General features: G+C 48.2%; 1 protein-coding gene across 1 annotated transcript; it reads left to right on the top strand.

The window, feature by feature from the left end:
* Positions 1-243: 243 nt before the first annotated feature.
* On the top strand, positions 244-7,517 carry LOC147701064 (maternal B9.15 protein-like). The gene is made up of 5 exons (XM_086928565.1): positions 244-264; positions 2,923-3,116; positions 4,849-4,986; positions 5,698-5,899; positions 7,074-7,517. Exons 1-5 carry the CDS (start codon positions 244-246, stop codon positions 7,260-7,262), a joined length of 744 nt encoding a protein of 247 aa, XP_086784691.1. The 3' UTR covers positions 7,263-7,517.
* The last annotated feature ends 8,778 nt before the right edge of the window (positions 7,518-16,295 follow it).

Below are 16,295 nucleotides of genomic sequence, written 5' to 3'. Positions count from 1 at the left end.
CAGGACCCCGCCCCACAAACAGGCCTTGGAGGGACCTGCTCGGATCTTAACGTTTGGGACCCTCTTATGGAAGGGCCTCGATAAGAAGGGCACACGAGGACACGAGTCCAAACTCGGGAACCGCTCCTTAAACCGGATACTGTTCCAGAAGGTTGGCACCGCCGGGTACTGCCCCACAAATCGGATATTGCTTCACAGAGAGGTCACAACTCTAGACCACGGACATCCGGGGCTTTCAAGAAGATGGAGGCGCAGCACCACAAGGTAAGACATGTATGTGCAACCAACCCACTCAGTCATGTACAGATTGTGCGGCCGCGTGCTGCATCTTATGCCGTGCCTTTTGATCTGTCTCACCGATACTACTGTCTCTGGAGCTGGAGCGGTGCCTGATGGGATACGCAATTTAAGGGAATACGGTGTCACCGGTTACTGTTCCCAGACCACAGGCCCCGTGGCCTGCTAAATCCCGGCCTGTTTCAGCCCAGTTCCCGTGCCCACTTTGTATGCCACGGGCATGTGCCAGCCCCGCACAGTGACGCTGTGTGCGCGCAAGGGAGCATGCCAGGGCACGCATGCCTTGGACCGGATGCTCAGTCACGACCTTGGTCCCCGCCCCCTCCTGCTTCTCGAACTTTCCAGGTTTTCACCATTTGCGCCTCGTCGGGCGGCTGAGTGACACCTCCCCCACACCCCTCCCCCAGGACTCTTGGATTACCCCCTCCCCGCAGGGTAGCAGCTGAGCACCCCCTGTGAACAGAGCTGCCAGGCCTGTGTTTGTCCTCCATTGATTTACAAAGGCCGCCCTCATGCTGTGCGGGGGCCTGGCTACTCCACGCTGTGTCTGCCCGGCCTTTCCGGTGGGCATGGCCTTTTCTGTGCTGTGGCCGGGCCTGCGCAGTGCGTGCCACCTATTTCTTTCAGCGTGATTCACCCTTAACGTGGTGTGGACCGTCTTCTCTATTGGGTGAGCAGGCCCGGACCAACCTCTGCCCGAGGCCCGCTCCTTGACTCCTCCACGGCATGGCCGCCTGGATCAAACCCCTGCCCGAGGCCGGCCCCTCCATGGCGCATGGCCGCCTGGGTCTAACCCCTGCCCGAGGCCGGCCCCTCCATGGCGCATGGCCGCCTGGATCGAACCCCTGCCCGAGGCCGGCCCCTCCATGGCGCATGGCCTCCTGGGTCTAAGCCCTGCGCTGCGCCTGTGCTCCATGCAAGGCCTGCTCTAGGCCCCTCCATGGCGCATGGCCGCCTTGGTCTAATCCCTGCGCTGCGCCTGTGCTCCAAGCAAGGCCTACTCTAGGCCTCTCCACGGCGTGTGCTAGCCCCGATCTAACCCCTGCACTGCGCCTGTGCTCCAAGCAAGGCCTGCACTAGGCCCCTCCATGGTGTACGCTAGCCCCGATCTAACCTCTGCACTAAGCCTGCGCCAAGGTACACGCAAGCCCCGATCTAACCTCAACTTTAGGCCTAACTCTCACGCGAGGTCCCTGCCGCATGCCAGCCCCTATCTAACCCTGCATTAGTCACGTGCCATGATCTGCGCGAGGCTTCTGACGTGTACCAGCCTCCTTCTACCCACACTAGGCCTGCTTCGGGCTCCACTCACAAGTCGCGTGCGATCTAGCCCCGCGCCATTCTGTAGGCCGCGTGCTGTGCCGGGCCCATGCCTTGCGCACGTGCGCTCGGGTGGCACCTCGCACAGCCTCTGACAGTGTTCTCTTTCCCATCGCCCTGCTGGGTCAGACTGCATTCACCGGCTCGTGCTTCTTCCGAACCTGCACCACGTGCTCCCAGCCTGCTGGTCTGTGGGCAGTTGTGTCTCTGTGGTACCCGCATGGCGTGCTGTATGTGGGTATTTCAGTTTGTGCAGCACTCTTCTAGAGGTGGGGTGTATGCCCTAGTCGACAAGGCAGCATCACAGTGCAGATGTGTGATTGTGTAATCTTCCAGTACAAAGTCCTATGCCTAGACACACTTTAAAACCGTTCACACATTGGGTGTGTGGCCTGGAGTGCAGTAAACATGCAATGTGCGAAATGTAAACATGTATCCTCCTTTGTGCAGGCCTCCAGAAGGGGATACATTTTGGATGCATTGTCCAGTCTATTCATTTTAGTAGATCAGGCTTCACAGTAAACACTTCGAGTTGCTGACCCGGAACGTCCTTGCGCCACCCATGGGGCGCCTCCTTCACGCAAAGCAACACAAAGCACTATTTACACTACAAGGGGGAACTTTAACAGCACAACAAGCTTTGCACTGGAAAGTAAATACCATAGTGGGTCTGTATCTCTTTCCTGCAGCCTAAAATCTTGTTTCTATCCCTAACAGCGCACAACATATTCCAAACCACAAACGTGCCCTGAAAGATGTGTGTTTTATTGTTATTTTTCGCCCTGTGTGTCGATAATGTCTGTTGGGGCCCATCACAGGTTTCATCTTCCAGACTACATAACGTCTTAGAGGAGTCTCCATGCCTGTTCTCCTTCATACCTTTTCTATCCTATCATGTTGCCTGTGTTGTACACCCGTTCTATGCCTGTGTTGTACACCCGTTCTATGCCTGTGTTGTACACCCGTTCTATGCCTGTGTTGTACACCCGTTCTATGCCTGTGTTGCATCATTATCCCATCATGTTGCCTGTGTTGTACACCCGTTCTATGCCTGTGTTGTACACCCGTTCTCTATGCCTGTGTTGTACACCCGTTCTCTGCCTGTGTTGTACACCCGTTCTATGCCTGTGTTGTACACCCGTTCTCTATGCCTGTGTTGTACACCCGTTCTCTGCCGGTGTTGTACACCCGTTCTATGCCTGTGTTGCATCGTGCCTGTTCTATGAGATGTGGTTTTGAAACAGGTTCTGAAGCTGGCTCATGACCTGTAAACTCATGCCTGCCTGTGTTTGTTGTGCCCCCCAGGGTTCAGCCGTGCCTGCTGACATGCGCGAGGAGCTGCTCGCTGGCGTCGAGTACTTGGCGTCCCTTGCCAACCGAAGACACTCCCTGGACCCCCAGAAACTGGAGATCTTCAGGGAAGAGCTGACTGCCCTCCTGTGCCACAAATACACCGGACACTGGTATCCGGACAGACCCACCAAGGGGCAGGCGTACAGGTAACTTACACCCACTACCCACTCACGGGGGGAGGGAGGCACAGGCGATTTCTGCTTTTCTTACCTGGTCTTTGTAGCCCACTCATGATTGCCACCAAGTGCTCGGAGGCTACTCTGGTGGCAAGTTGTGACACTACACTGTAGAATAGTTATGAGACATAGTGCTGGTCCTCTGGAGAGGGAACACGCTACTTGTTGTGGCCCTGGAGTGCTCCAAGTAAGCTGCCCAATTAGCACAAAATGATGCCCCTCTGTCTACTTAATGGCAAAGGCAGGAATTACCCTGCCTGGCAAAGTAGTGGCCTGAAAATGTAAATGTCTCTCACTTAATTCATCCTACCATCCTATCACCCATCCCCATTCTTGCATGCTCTTTCACCCTTCGATCCCCTCACATTTTCATTCATCCTCTCACCATTCCATCTCTTCGGTGACCATCCACCCATCCTTTTACCCATTCATCCATACTTTAACCATTCCATTCATCCATTGGTCATTGTTTCCACCCACCCTTTTACCCATTCATCTATACTTTCACCATTCCATTCATCCATTGGTCATTGTTTCCACCCATCCACCCACCCTTTTACCCATTCATCCATACTTTCACCATTCCATTCATCCATTGGTCATTGTTTCCACCCATCCACCCACCCTTTTACCCATTCATCCATACTTTCACCATTCCATTCATCCATTGGTCATTGTTTCCACCCATCCACCCACCCTTTTACCCATTCATCCATACTTTCACCATTCCATTCATCCATTGGTCATTGTTTCCACCCATCCACCCACCCTTTAACCCATTCATCCATACTTTCACCATTCCATTCATCCATTGGTCATTGTTTCCACCCATCCACCCACCCTTTTACCCATTCATCCAAACTTTCACCATTCCATTCATCCAATGGTCATTGTTTCCACCCATCCATTGTTTCAGATATAGTTTCATAGTTACTTCCAGCCATCTTGCCATGTATTCATTCCTCCCTCCTTACCCCCTGCTGCCTTTTTTCTTTTTACCCTTCCTGCCTTCCTTTCAGCTACCCTTTCACCCTTCCATCTTTCTATAGTTCCATTCCCTTTACAGTTCCTCACTTTCGCCATTTATGTCCACCATTTCCACTGTATCCTTTCCGGTTTTCAACTTCCAATCTTCTTCTTTTATTGAATCATCTTATTCTTTCCTCACTTCCCTTTCTATCCCCTCCACTCTATTTGCAGCAGTCTCCATTTGCCATAATTCCTTTCTCAATCTCCATAAATGGAACTTGGCTCACTTAGCAGCCCCTGAGCCCATCCTCTTAATCCTGACCCGGTATTAACGCGTTATTACGAGATTTTGCCTGCAGAATCACAAAATGAAGTTAATGACCTTTTTAGAGGGATGTTATACCAGGCCATGGGGCCCGGTGACAACCCCAAAAAGAACAATTGATGGACATAATGCAGCCCAGTGACAACCCCGCTTCAGCTGCTCTAGTGGGGGGTTGACGCCGCCACATCTGCCTGCTGCTGGCTTCCTCTGGCACTCATCTGAGACTCAGAGGATGTCGCTGGGCCCCAGAGTCACATGGCTGGCTAGTAGGTGCCTTGGGGGCAGAATGGCACCCCCAGCATAGACCATATGGAGGGTGGGGGAGTGAGCTGGCAGGGTGGAGGGCTCTGGGGTTGGATGCTTTTAGCTGTCTGACTGTTTGGTTGTCTCTTCCCTCCTTCTCACAAGGTGCATCCGGCTGAGCAAGGAGCACCCCGCGGACGCCTCCCTGCTCCAGGCCTGCGTCCACAGTGGCCTTGTGTTCGCCCAGCTCACCCTGCCCAAAGTCATGACCCTTTGGATCGACCCCTACGAAGTCTGCTGCAGGTGAGACATAACAGTTGTTATTAATTGGACATGGGACGTTGGGTGGGATTGCGGTGGGGGTACACGAGGTGCGTGGCTCCTCGGTTCCCATCTTCAGGGGTGCTGCTCCAGTGGGGGTGTTTGGGGTGTTCATCCCCCATAAAATGTATTCTGTGGTAAATAGTTGGGTGCAGGTGCTTTCAGTCGAATAATGTGAAGAGTCTGTTGGATTTCACCTGTCCCTGCTGCTGTCAACAAACACACACTCTTGTTATGTTTTGAAGGCCTTAAAAATGTTGATCAGTTTGAAAAATATTGCGATTTATGTACTTCTAGCAATCCGCACCCCTCTCTCTTTCCATTGCCCCTTAATCCCACCTCAATTTCAACTTCTCATATCATGTGTTTTATCAAGATGTTGTGTGATTGTTGGGAAACCTGAAGCTCCCCATTCCCCCAATGACACTGACCAAGCTACGCCTCTGCTCATCAACCTGCATCAAACTGTATAATGATGGCTCAGCTCAGACCCCTGCTCCTGGGAGTGACACAGGCATAATTTCAGGTTTATTCAAACCCCTGGCCTGCTGCGCTTCCACACCAGTTCTCAGCCCCCCAGCATGCTCCTCTGCTATACCCCCTTCCTTGGTCTGCTGCCTGCTAACTGGACAATCTCTAGAGCTACAATGACGCAACATAGCCCCTAACACCCTTTCCCCTCTCGTTGTCCAGGTTGGGGGAGAATACGCGACATTACACGGTGGCCAGCTTCGAGTGGAAGAAACCAGGCTCCAAGAAGACCCCAACCAAGGAGCTGGAAACCTCTGACTATTTCTCAGACACTTCTTCGGATGTGCAGTCTGCGAGCTCCTCTGATGACGAAGGCACTGGGACCACCCCACGCAGACCTCCAGCACCCGCCCTGAGTGCACAGGTACTCCCCACACACCATTGTAGTTTAAGATCTTGAAAAAAGGAAAAACAAATACCCAGACAATGTCTCAGCTAAAATAGGTCTATGGGAGAAAATCCCTTGCAGCAGCAGAATTCTTGTAAAGAGATTTTCTGGAAAATCTCTCATACAAAAACTTTGCATGCAGAACCTTTTCCAAAAGCAAACTTGGGAAACTCGCCAATTCACAAACTGCAAACAAGAAGTTTGACAACTTTACTGAGTTTTGTGTGGCAAAGTTTGACATTTTGTACCCACCTACCCATCATTACCCAAATGGAAGCAGCCTGGTTCAGTCTCTCCAAAATTCAAAAATATATACGTCCCCAAGTACCCCTTTAATGAGCCTAAGAATATATTTTTAGAACTTTCTAGTCAAACAATTAATCAAAAAAGAAATGTTTATTTAGACCCTTGGTCCATTAACATAAAAGAGCATTCCGTCTTTTTCATAATACAATTAGGGGTGGGCGGAATTTGCGCAATCGCATTATGCAAATCTCCACCTAACGGTACAAAATCTCAGTGAACACGCAGAAATTCCGCGAACACGCGGAATTGCTTGTTTGCGACACTTTTTTCCTGTTCGCGATTGCCGTTTGCATGCTCGGGGGTAAATATCTCGCGAACACGCATTTTGAGAACGCAAACAAGCAAAAAAATTTGCGAAGTCACGGAACGCAGGATTTTGGGCAATTTCACGTACTCCGCGGAACACGAAATTACTGAAATTCCGCGAGCAGAACGGAATTTACCGCCCAGGCCTAAATACAATATCATTGATCATTTATACACAACAAAATTACAGTCCCATAATAAATAATGATTTAATTTTCCTAATCTAATTCATATTATCATGAAATGTAATTTATAAAATCCCACATTTATAAACTCTTGAAAACTTTTTTAACTGCAAGCATAAATCTCCCCAGTGCACATGCAATGGGCAATTTTCTAGTCTGTTTTATAGAGACGACTGTAAAGCTCAATATTTCTCTATTCCAGACTTTTTTTCTCAAATGTGCATGGATGCTTTTGAAATTTTTCTGAAGTACCAATGTCTGTTTCTGCTCATGAATGTGGCGGATGTCGGATTGGGGCGCTGCCAGCCACTGCCCCGGATGATTCTCACTCTGTTCATTCTCTGTCTCTCCAGGTTCACAGATCAGTTTACCGCGCTACGCCTCTCTGGGTGCCTGACTGGAGGATGGCGCAGGCCTACTTAACCGTCTTCCACTCCAGCGGATACTTTTACCCGGACATCGAGACGCCGATGAGTTACTCCCCTGTCAGCATTCAGGCTTCCTCGGGGCAAGAACACCCAAACAAGGCGTCTCCGTTCTGAACTACTCTCGACCCCAAATACTCAACAGTTCTCAGCATCAACAGCGCAAAAGGGACCGAAACAGACGATCAAGCAAAGACCCTTGGCATGGGGTCACAGTCCTCTTTTGTTAGGGTAGAGGAAAATACTTTCTACGGCAGTACCTCTCTTTCCCCTTAGTCCCCAAACAGCATGTAGCAGGACACAGGAGCCCAGCAAGCAGGACACAGGAGCGCAGCAAGCAGGACTCAGGAGCCCAGCAAGCAGGACAGAGGAGTCCCACAAGCAGGACTCTGGAGTCCCATAAGCAGGACTCTGGAGTCCCATAAGCAGGACTCGGGAGCCCAGCAAGCAGGACTTGGGAGCCCAGCAAGCAGGATACAGGAGTCCCACAAGCAGAACTCAGGAGTCCCACAAGCAGGACTCAGGAGCCCAGGAAGCAGGACTCGGGAGCCTAGTAAGCAGGAGTCCAGCAAGTCGGAGTCAGGAGCCCAGCAAGCAGGAATCGGGAGCCCAGCAAGCAGGACACAGGAGCCCAGCAATTGGGACACAGGAGCCCAGCAAGCAGGACTCAGCAGCCCAGCAAGCAGGACTCAGGAGCCCAGCAAGTAGGACTCAGGAGCCCAGCAAGTGGAGAGCCCAGCAAGCAGGACTCAGTAGCCCAGCAAGCAGGACTCAGGAGCCCAGCAAGCTTCAACACAAAAACCAGAACCACTTCTAGAGCAGCTCACATTTTCACCAATCATGTGCAATCATATTGGAGGTGTACTAGTGGTACACTGGAACGAGGATGATGATTGGCCGACAGGCGCATGTTATACAAAAAATTCTGTTACTAAATTGCTCTGGGCTGGTCCCATTTCATTCTCTGTGCCTCCTTTTAGTAACATGAGAACCACCACGAAACAGAAACTGACTGCCATTGTTAACATATCTTCCTATAAGCATGGAAGGAGGGACCCCACAGGAAGTGTTCCTCCGCTACAGGAAGTGTTCAGCCAGCTGTGCCTTTTGTACATACCCAGCTCTGCCCATTGCTGTTCATCCAATTTATCATTTTCCTATGTAGCTGGCTTCCACCTGTTCCTAGGCCCCTGTCTTCTCCAATCCCTACTCACAACATTTCTTATGTGCCTGCTTATCATTATCCACCTGTTTCTTTGTCGTCCATCTAACCTACTCTCAGTCAACCATGTCCACTTGCTCCTGTCATTCCTACTTACTCATATCTGACACATTCTGTTTATGATCCCCAAAGCCCTCCAGTTCCTCCTCAGTGAAGCCGGTTTACTCTCACATCCCATCTTCTTCCTAGTTTTCTAGCTCTTCCTGTCCCTACTCAGTGGAGGTGGTCTCCTCTTATATCTCATCTTCTTCCTGGTCTCCTACCTCTTCCTGTGCCTACTTAGTGAAGCCGGTTTACTCTTGCATCCCATCTTCTTCCTGGTCGCCTTCCTGTTCCCTGGAGTCCTCACGTTCCTAGTCACCAGGCACCTCCTGTTCCTACCGACCCGTCTCCTTATCTGCTCATTTAACTCTTCCAAGTCATCCTAATGACACATCCCAAATTCTAATCACCCTCCATCCACCTTCTGCTACTCCAGACCCTCTTTGCTTCTCACCCATTCATTTTTCCAGTTAACACAGCTTTTTCAGTTACCACTCTTCCACCTTACCATGTTGCCCCCACAAAAAGCTGTGGACATGTTGGTGGGCACACACTTTCCTGCTTTGCTAGGCTGGGTTGTTTTCTGTTGGACCTCTTGGAACAGTGTGTATTTACTGGAGCGTTACACCTGGTATCCAGGCTTATCGGTACACCGCGTACCACCATTTTATTGATGGCTGGTTCATAGGGCTAGACTAGAGCACTCTAGGAAAGTTGACGCAACTTTGAACATATTTATTCTTTATGACTACTAGTGCACGTTTTTAGTGCAGAAAACATAAACGTCTTTAAAAAATGCTTGTAAACAGGTTAATAGAAAAAGGGGGGCAGAACTAAATTAAAAGAAAGGGTGCCTTTAACTTGTACAGAGAATGTTCAGATATGTTTGAATGTTCAAATATGTTGTATAGCGTGACTGCCCTGCGCTGGACGTGGGGCTAGCCTTTAACATGTGGATTTGTGCTCGCTTTTTGCAGTTAAAATGGCCGACTTATGCCCATGGTCTGTGATGAAATCATTTACTGTGTACCTTTAACTGTTGGACTGCCCTGTGCACACCAGCCTTTCCTGCTATTTATGCGCAATGTACATTTACAATAGTGAGGTTACCCTACCGCATTTGTGTATGTTACTGTTGTACATAGAAGTGTCTCTGTATATACAGCTTGGTGCTAACCGTGTAAATACAACACATTTTTATTACTGCCAACCAGGAACTGTCCAAATAAATCATATTTTTATTCATAATCCCTGTCTTGCTTACTTTCATCATAAAGTATGACATTTACTACACCGTCATGTCTAGGTGCTGGCATGCCAACTGGGTGGATCTACAGAACAAACTGAGTACAGACAGAAAAGTATCTTCTTGAGCAAGATACAGCGCTATGGATAGCCAACATTTTACCCAAGCATTTTAAATGCAATAGGTCTCGCATTTGTTTGAGTTATTGGCATTATAAATGCCAATGTTTTTTACCTAGCCAGGGTGCAGTACAATATGTGGCCAAAAGAGGTCCTTAAGACCTCTTATGGCCACATGGTTTTACACCCTGCATCATGGCTAGGCAAAAGATAGCAAAGACCACCTGAAACAGACATACAATACATATTCCGATGGTGTTGGAATACACTCAGTGTGTTAAAATACCCCTCACACACCAAAAGGGCCCTTGGTGTCATGCTTCATCATCGGGGTCTTCCCGCCCCCGCTGCGGGACGGGGCAGTGCTGCGACAAGCGGCTACGCCGGAGCACCTTTTAATTGTGAGTACTATGTGAGTGATAATGGAGTGAGTGTCAGTGAGGTCAGAAGTGATGAACAGTGAAATTAAAGTTAAAAAATACCTGGCCTGGTGTTTAGAAAAAATTATTTAATAGGCACTGGCTGGTATCGTTAAAAGGGGTGAGGCGGAGTGCAAGATCGGGTTACTAGTCTTGCTCTCCTGTGTGGGTCAACATGTTTCGGGGCGACATGCCCCTTCGTCAGGACCGGGATGTATAGATCCCCCTGTCACTCACTAATGCGCTCCCACAGATAGAGAGTGTTGTGTTTGATCAATGTGTATAAATAATTTAAATACACGTGAAAGAAGCTCGGTCAGTAATACTGATGATGTAAGCCTGCAAGGATAAGAACACAGGATTTTAGAAAGAGCGCGGATCCCAATGCGCTTTACTAATGAATACCTGTAAGGAATGAAAATACACATAGGGGAAGAAAACACACTTTAGGCTGTTACATGTCACGCCAAAGACTTCTTAGGGGGACCTGGATAGCCGGATATGGAAAAGACAAAATATATAGAACTGTGGAGAAAAGCATTCATGGGCTTATTGCCTGGCTGGCCGAGGATTTCCCGGAGGGGCCAGGTAACTTCACAGGGTGCAAATGGGAAGGAAAAAACACACATAAAAATGTATACATACATACACACACCAATATAAAGCATCAAAAACTAGCAAAGAGATGCTTATTCACTTTTTATACATACTTATTGAATGATGAGACAATGCCCCATGAGCCAAGCTGGGCGAAGGGTATAGAGGGTCCAACTGTGGGGAGACATGGAGAGATAATGCCAGGACCTAGATTAGCTTTTTACCCTGAGTGAATTAAGGTAGTGTATACCAGGTCAGGACTGTCGGCTATGCCGTACTTACTCAACCCCCACACCTCAGTGCTTCCTCCTTCGTCAGTGGCTTCCGTGGTAATGGTAAGCCGGGGCAGGGCGGGTCTTATATAGTGAGGCCGTGGCTTGTTAGCAGAGCCTTAATTAATTAACTCGAAACCGATGTGCGTGTTCGGTCGAGTGGTTTGGGCGTGTGACCAGAGCGGCCATTGTTAAATGTCCGAGGTCGGCTGGGCCGGGATAGGTATTGGCAAGGGTCGGTTGCATTTCCCTTACGATAGGTAGTAGTTGGCGGAGGGGGTGGGTAGAATGCTAGGATACATCCCAGGTCCGCTCTGATGCTAGTATCTGCGTGTCAGGCGACACATGCGCCTGCGCGGTGAAGTGTCTACACTCCGCGCATGCGCAGTAGAGCTGCATAGTGACTATCTTGTCGCGCATGCGCGGGAGGGAGGTGTTCCTCCGCGCTGCTCATCAGGAGCCTGGGGGGGGGTTTTTTGCCAATGGAAATACGGAGGGACGCTTATGAAGATGTATAAATCATTGTCAAAGCGGAACATGTGTTATTTACCAACTGTCCTGTAGGCAGAGGTTGTACATGGGTGAAGACTGATATCTCAAATTATGTTCCACTTACTTATAGGTGGGAAAATAAAGAAGCTCTTGTTAGGTTACAGCTATTCAGAGCGAAAAACTCTTATTTTTGCACACAGTTTGTAAAAAGGAATAAATAAAATAAAAATTCGAGATTTTCATACATATTTACACATCATGTCGGCCAGGACCACATTGCAGTTTCTGTGATTGCCGGTGGGACACGATGGTGTTGAGTTTTATATTAGTACTGTATTAAGGTCCCGAACTATGGAACTCGCTTAGGTTTTAATCATGCCTTAAATTGCGACCAAGGAATATCGTCATTTAATCCTGTGAGATGCGTGCCCAAGCGATAGACCCAACGTTGCTCTTTTGCAAGAAGGTCCTTGTCACTCCGTAGGCTTCTATGACTGTCCATTGCAGATCGTCTATACTGTGACCCATTGTGGCATAGTGGGTGGCCCATTCTTGTGGTAGTTTTTTTGCAACGTACGTTGCTTCGATGTTCGCCCATTCGTATCTTGACCGGTCGTGTGGTCATGCCAATGTACTCTTTTTACATGGGCAGGTGATCAAATAGACCAAATTCCGGCTATTGCAGTTGTAAAGGAACGTTGTTCCCATGTGGATTTGTTAGAAAAAGTTATGTTACGACTTTTTTTTGTATATTGACAGGATGTGCACGAGCCACATGGGTGGGTGCCCTCCCAATGGTTGAAATGGCAGAGGGTCTCTCGTTCGTGAGTTGTTTAGGTCTCGTGTGGACCAGCAGATCCTTCAGGTTCTTACCACGCCAGTGTGCAAACATTGGTTTTGGGAAATCTAGTTTTCCGCAATTCAAAATTTTCCAGTGTCTGTTCACAATTTTTGTGATCTGGTTCGAATTGGTGTTGTACGTTGTGACACAAATCGGGCGTTGGGTCCTTGTTCTTTTTCTGCTGTAGTTTCCAAAGGGCATCTCGGTTGTTGTTCCGTGCTCTCTTAAAACCCTTGTTGACTACCTTGCTAGGATAGTTCCTGTTACTGAGCTTAGTTTTCAAATCAGCTGCTTGGTTTAAAATCTTGGATAGCGCTGCAATACGCCTAAGGCGAAGGAACTGGCCATAGGGTAAATTGTCACGTAGATGTCGTGGATGGAAGCTACTATATAGTAACAGACTGTTTTTAGCCGTGGGCTTGAAATGAGTACATGGTCTCTAGTTTGCCATTAGAGGGGTAGATATTCAAATCAAGGAAAACAAGGTTTTCATTAGAGGCTGTGTGGGTGAACTTGAGGAACCGATCTTGTTGGTTCAGCCAAGTCATGAATTGTACCACAGAGTTTTGATCACCCCCTCCAGATGACTAATACGTCATCTATGTATCTTTTCCATGCGACCACATGGTTCTTATAGGGGTTCTGGTCGTTCAGGATTCTGGTGCTTCGAGATGGTGCACATAGAGCCCTGCTAGGCTCGGCGCACAGGTGCTGCCCATACTCGTGCCGTGTTTTTGTAGGTAGTATGTGTTTTCATACATGAAGAAATTCTTTTTTAGGGTCATGGAGATGCATTCAAGGACCACTTGCCTCGGGGTGTGGTACGCCCATGGGGTTGAGAACAGGACTTCCTCAATAATTTCTAGAGTCTCTCGGTGGGGAGACTCGTGTAGAGACTCTCTACATCCAGTCCCAAAATGAGGTCGTGTTCGGGGTCAAAAGGTATCTCTTTTACCAACTGTAGGACTGCTTTCGTGTCTTTTAGATAAGTACTCGTCTTCTGTACTATTGGTCTAAGGAAAGCGTCCGCAAATTTTGATAAGGGTTCAAGGATTGACTGGATTCCCGATACTATAGGGCGCCCAGGTGATATGGGGCGTCCTTATGAATCTTGGGGATGGTGTAGAAATACGGAGTTTTTGGATTCTTTTGAATCAGAAAATCGCTCTCTTGTTTTGTGAGCCAGTCGTGTGCCATTGCTTCCTCAATCATTATGAGGATACAGATCCTGACTTCTTCAGTCGGGTCTTCCCTCAGTATTTGATAATTGCGTCTGTCCTCAAGTAGTTTCCTACACTCCTTATCATAGTTGGTATATGTTTGTATCACCGTCGCTCCGCCCTTGTCGGCAGGCTTGATTACAATCGTTTCATCATTAGCCAGTTCATACAAGGCCGTTCTCTCAGCTGTGGAGGTGTTGTTAAAGACATCCCCACTGTCAGTGGTTAGTTTTCCAGATCTGCCATAACTGCCTTTTCAAAGGTTAACAGTTCAACGGTAGCGTAGAGTCTAGAGGTGTGAAAGAGGATTTGTTCTTCAGGCCTGTATCTGTTTGGACATTCATTTCATTGTTAGAGTCCTGAAAAAAAGCTTTTAGCTTAAGTTTTCGCGTAAACTCTTTCATCTCTTGGCAGAGTTTGAATTTATCCATTTTATGGGTAGGGACGAAGCCCAAGCCCTTACTTAGGACATTCTCCTGAGCTTCCGTTAGTAAGTGGTCAGAAAAGTTTACACTAAGTTCCTCGACTGGTTGACGCTGTTTGACTCCGGGTGATACCCCTAGGGGTTGCGCTGGCTGTTGATTCCAGTGTACCTGTGTACCTTTCCGGTTGCGGCCCTTTCTTGTTCCTTGGCGCTGGCCTAAAAAAGGCGGTTGGCCATAGTGTTAAAGGGGGGCATTTGTTGGTCCCACGGTGGGAATTGATTCCCCATGAAGACAGGCCCTGGTGGATATTGCATGAAGCCGGGAGGTCCTTGCATGAAGGGAGGTGGTCCTTGATATGGGCCCCAACCTCTTCCACCTCGTGGATAGCCTCTGCCAGAGAATTGTGTACCTCCTCGTGTGCTCTGGTTGCTGTTTCTACTGGAGTTTGACCCGTTAGAACTAGTATCGGACATGTCAGTGTCCTGGTCATTGTTCTGATTTTTGGATACATGGTCTTTTTTAATGTACGGGTAAATACGTTCATGCGTGAAGTTCTCTGTGTCTTTTTTGTGTTTTTTATACTTATTCTTTTTGAGGGTGCACTCAAACTCTGTCATTTCTTGATTTAGTTCCTCCAGTCTTTTTTTCAGAATGGCTGGGGCAAGGTAACTTTTTATCTTCACTTCTAACTGGGTTATCTCAATCTTGAGTTCTTGTGTTAGTTTGGTTGCAGTTTTTACTATAAGGACTAGCCAGTCCCTAGTACACTTCCAGCTTATAAGAGACCAATCCCTCTTAAATTCTAGATCGTGCGTGAAGATAAATGGTTCATTCTTCACTATTAGGCCGGGAGGGGCCGTCTTTGATTTCAAATATTCGGACATGAGTAGGCCGTGCAGGGCTGTCTTTATCTGCGTTCTCCTCAGGGCTGCCAACTCGTCCCAGTCACCTTCGTTGATGCCTGGTTCAGTGTTGCTCAGCCCTTCGAATGGGCGTAGGTTTGCTAGGATCCTGTCGACCTCCTCATCGTCAAATGCGAGGCCTCCAGCTTCCTCCATTGAGGCTGGTAAGGAGTATGTATATTAGGTGTGTGTGCGTGGAAGGTTGAGACTATGTGTGTAGGGAAGGGGTGCAAAAGGAAAAAGGAAAAGTAGAAAAAACCGAGTTGGCTGTTCTACTAAAGGCCAGAAGTTCTGGTAGGCTCTAAATGGAGCGGTAGAACTCCCACAGCTGCGCGCTGTCTCAAAAACCAAAAATATCAACAAAGGGAGTGAAGAGGTGGTGCAACAAGGCACCGCGGTGGGCTAATCCTCCTCTTATGAACGTCTAAATAATCAACAAAGACCACCTGAAACAGACATACAATACATATTCCGATGGTGTTGGAATACACTCAGTGTGTTAAAATACCCCTCACACACCAAAAGGGCCCTTGGTGTCATGCTTCATCATCGGGGTCTTCCCGCCCCCGCTGCGGGACGGGGCAGTGCTGCGACAAGCGGCTACGCCGGAGCACCTTTTAATTGTGAGTACTATGTGAGTGATAATGGAGTGAGTGTCAGTGAGGTCAGAAGTGATGAACAGTGAAATTAAAGTTAAAAAATACCTGGCCTGGTGTTTAGAAAAAATTATTTAATAGGCACTGGCTGGTATCGTTAAAAGGGGTGAGGCGGAGTGCAAGATCGGGTTACTAGTCTTGCTCTCCTGTGTGGGTCAACATGTTTCGGGGCGACATGCCCCTTCGTCAGGACCGGGATGTATAGATCCCCCTGTCACTCACTAATGCGCTCCCACAGATAGAGAGTGTTGTGTTTGATCAATGTGTATAAATAATTTAAATACACGTGAAAGAAGCTCGGTCAGTAATACTGATGATGTAAGCCTGCAAGGATAAGAACACAGGATTTTAGAAAGAGCGCGGATCCCAATGCGCTTTACTAATGAATACCTGTAAGGAATGAAAATACACATAGGGGAAGAAAACACACTTTAGGCTGTTACATGTCACGCCAAAGACTTCTTAGGGGGACCTGGATAGCCGGATATGGAAAAGACAAAATATATAGAACTGTGGAGAAAAGCATTCATGGGCTTATTGCCTGGCTGGCCGAGGATTTCCCGGAGGGGCCAGGTAACTTCACAGGGTGCAAATGGGAAGGAAAAAACACACATAAAAATGTATACATACATACACACACCAATATAAAGCATCAAAAACTAGCAAAGAGATGCTTATTCACTTTTTATACATACTT

Source organism: Lissotriton vulgaris, chromosome 7, assembly GCF_964263255.1.
Source record: "Lissotriton vulgaris chromosome 7, aLisVul1.2, whole genome shotgun sequence".
NCBI classification, from domain to species: domain Eukaryota; kingdom Metazoa; phylum Chordata; class Amphibia; order Caudata; family Salamandridae; genus Lissotriton; species Lissotriton vulgaris.
This window is presented reverse-complemented; position numbering and strand designations above follow the sequence as displayed.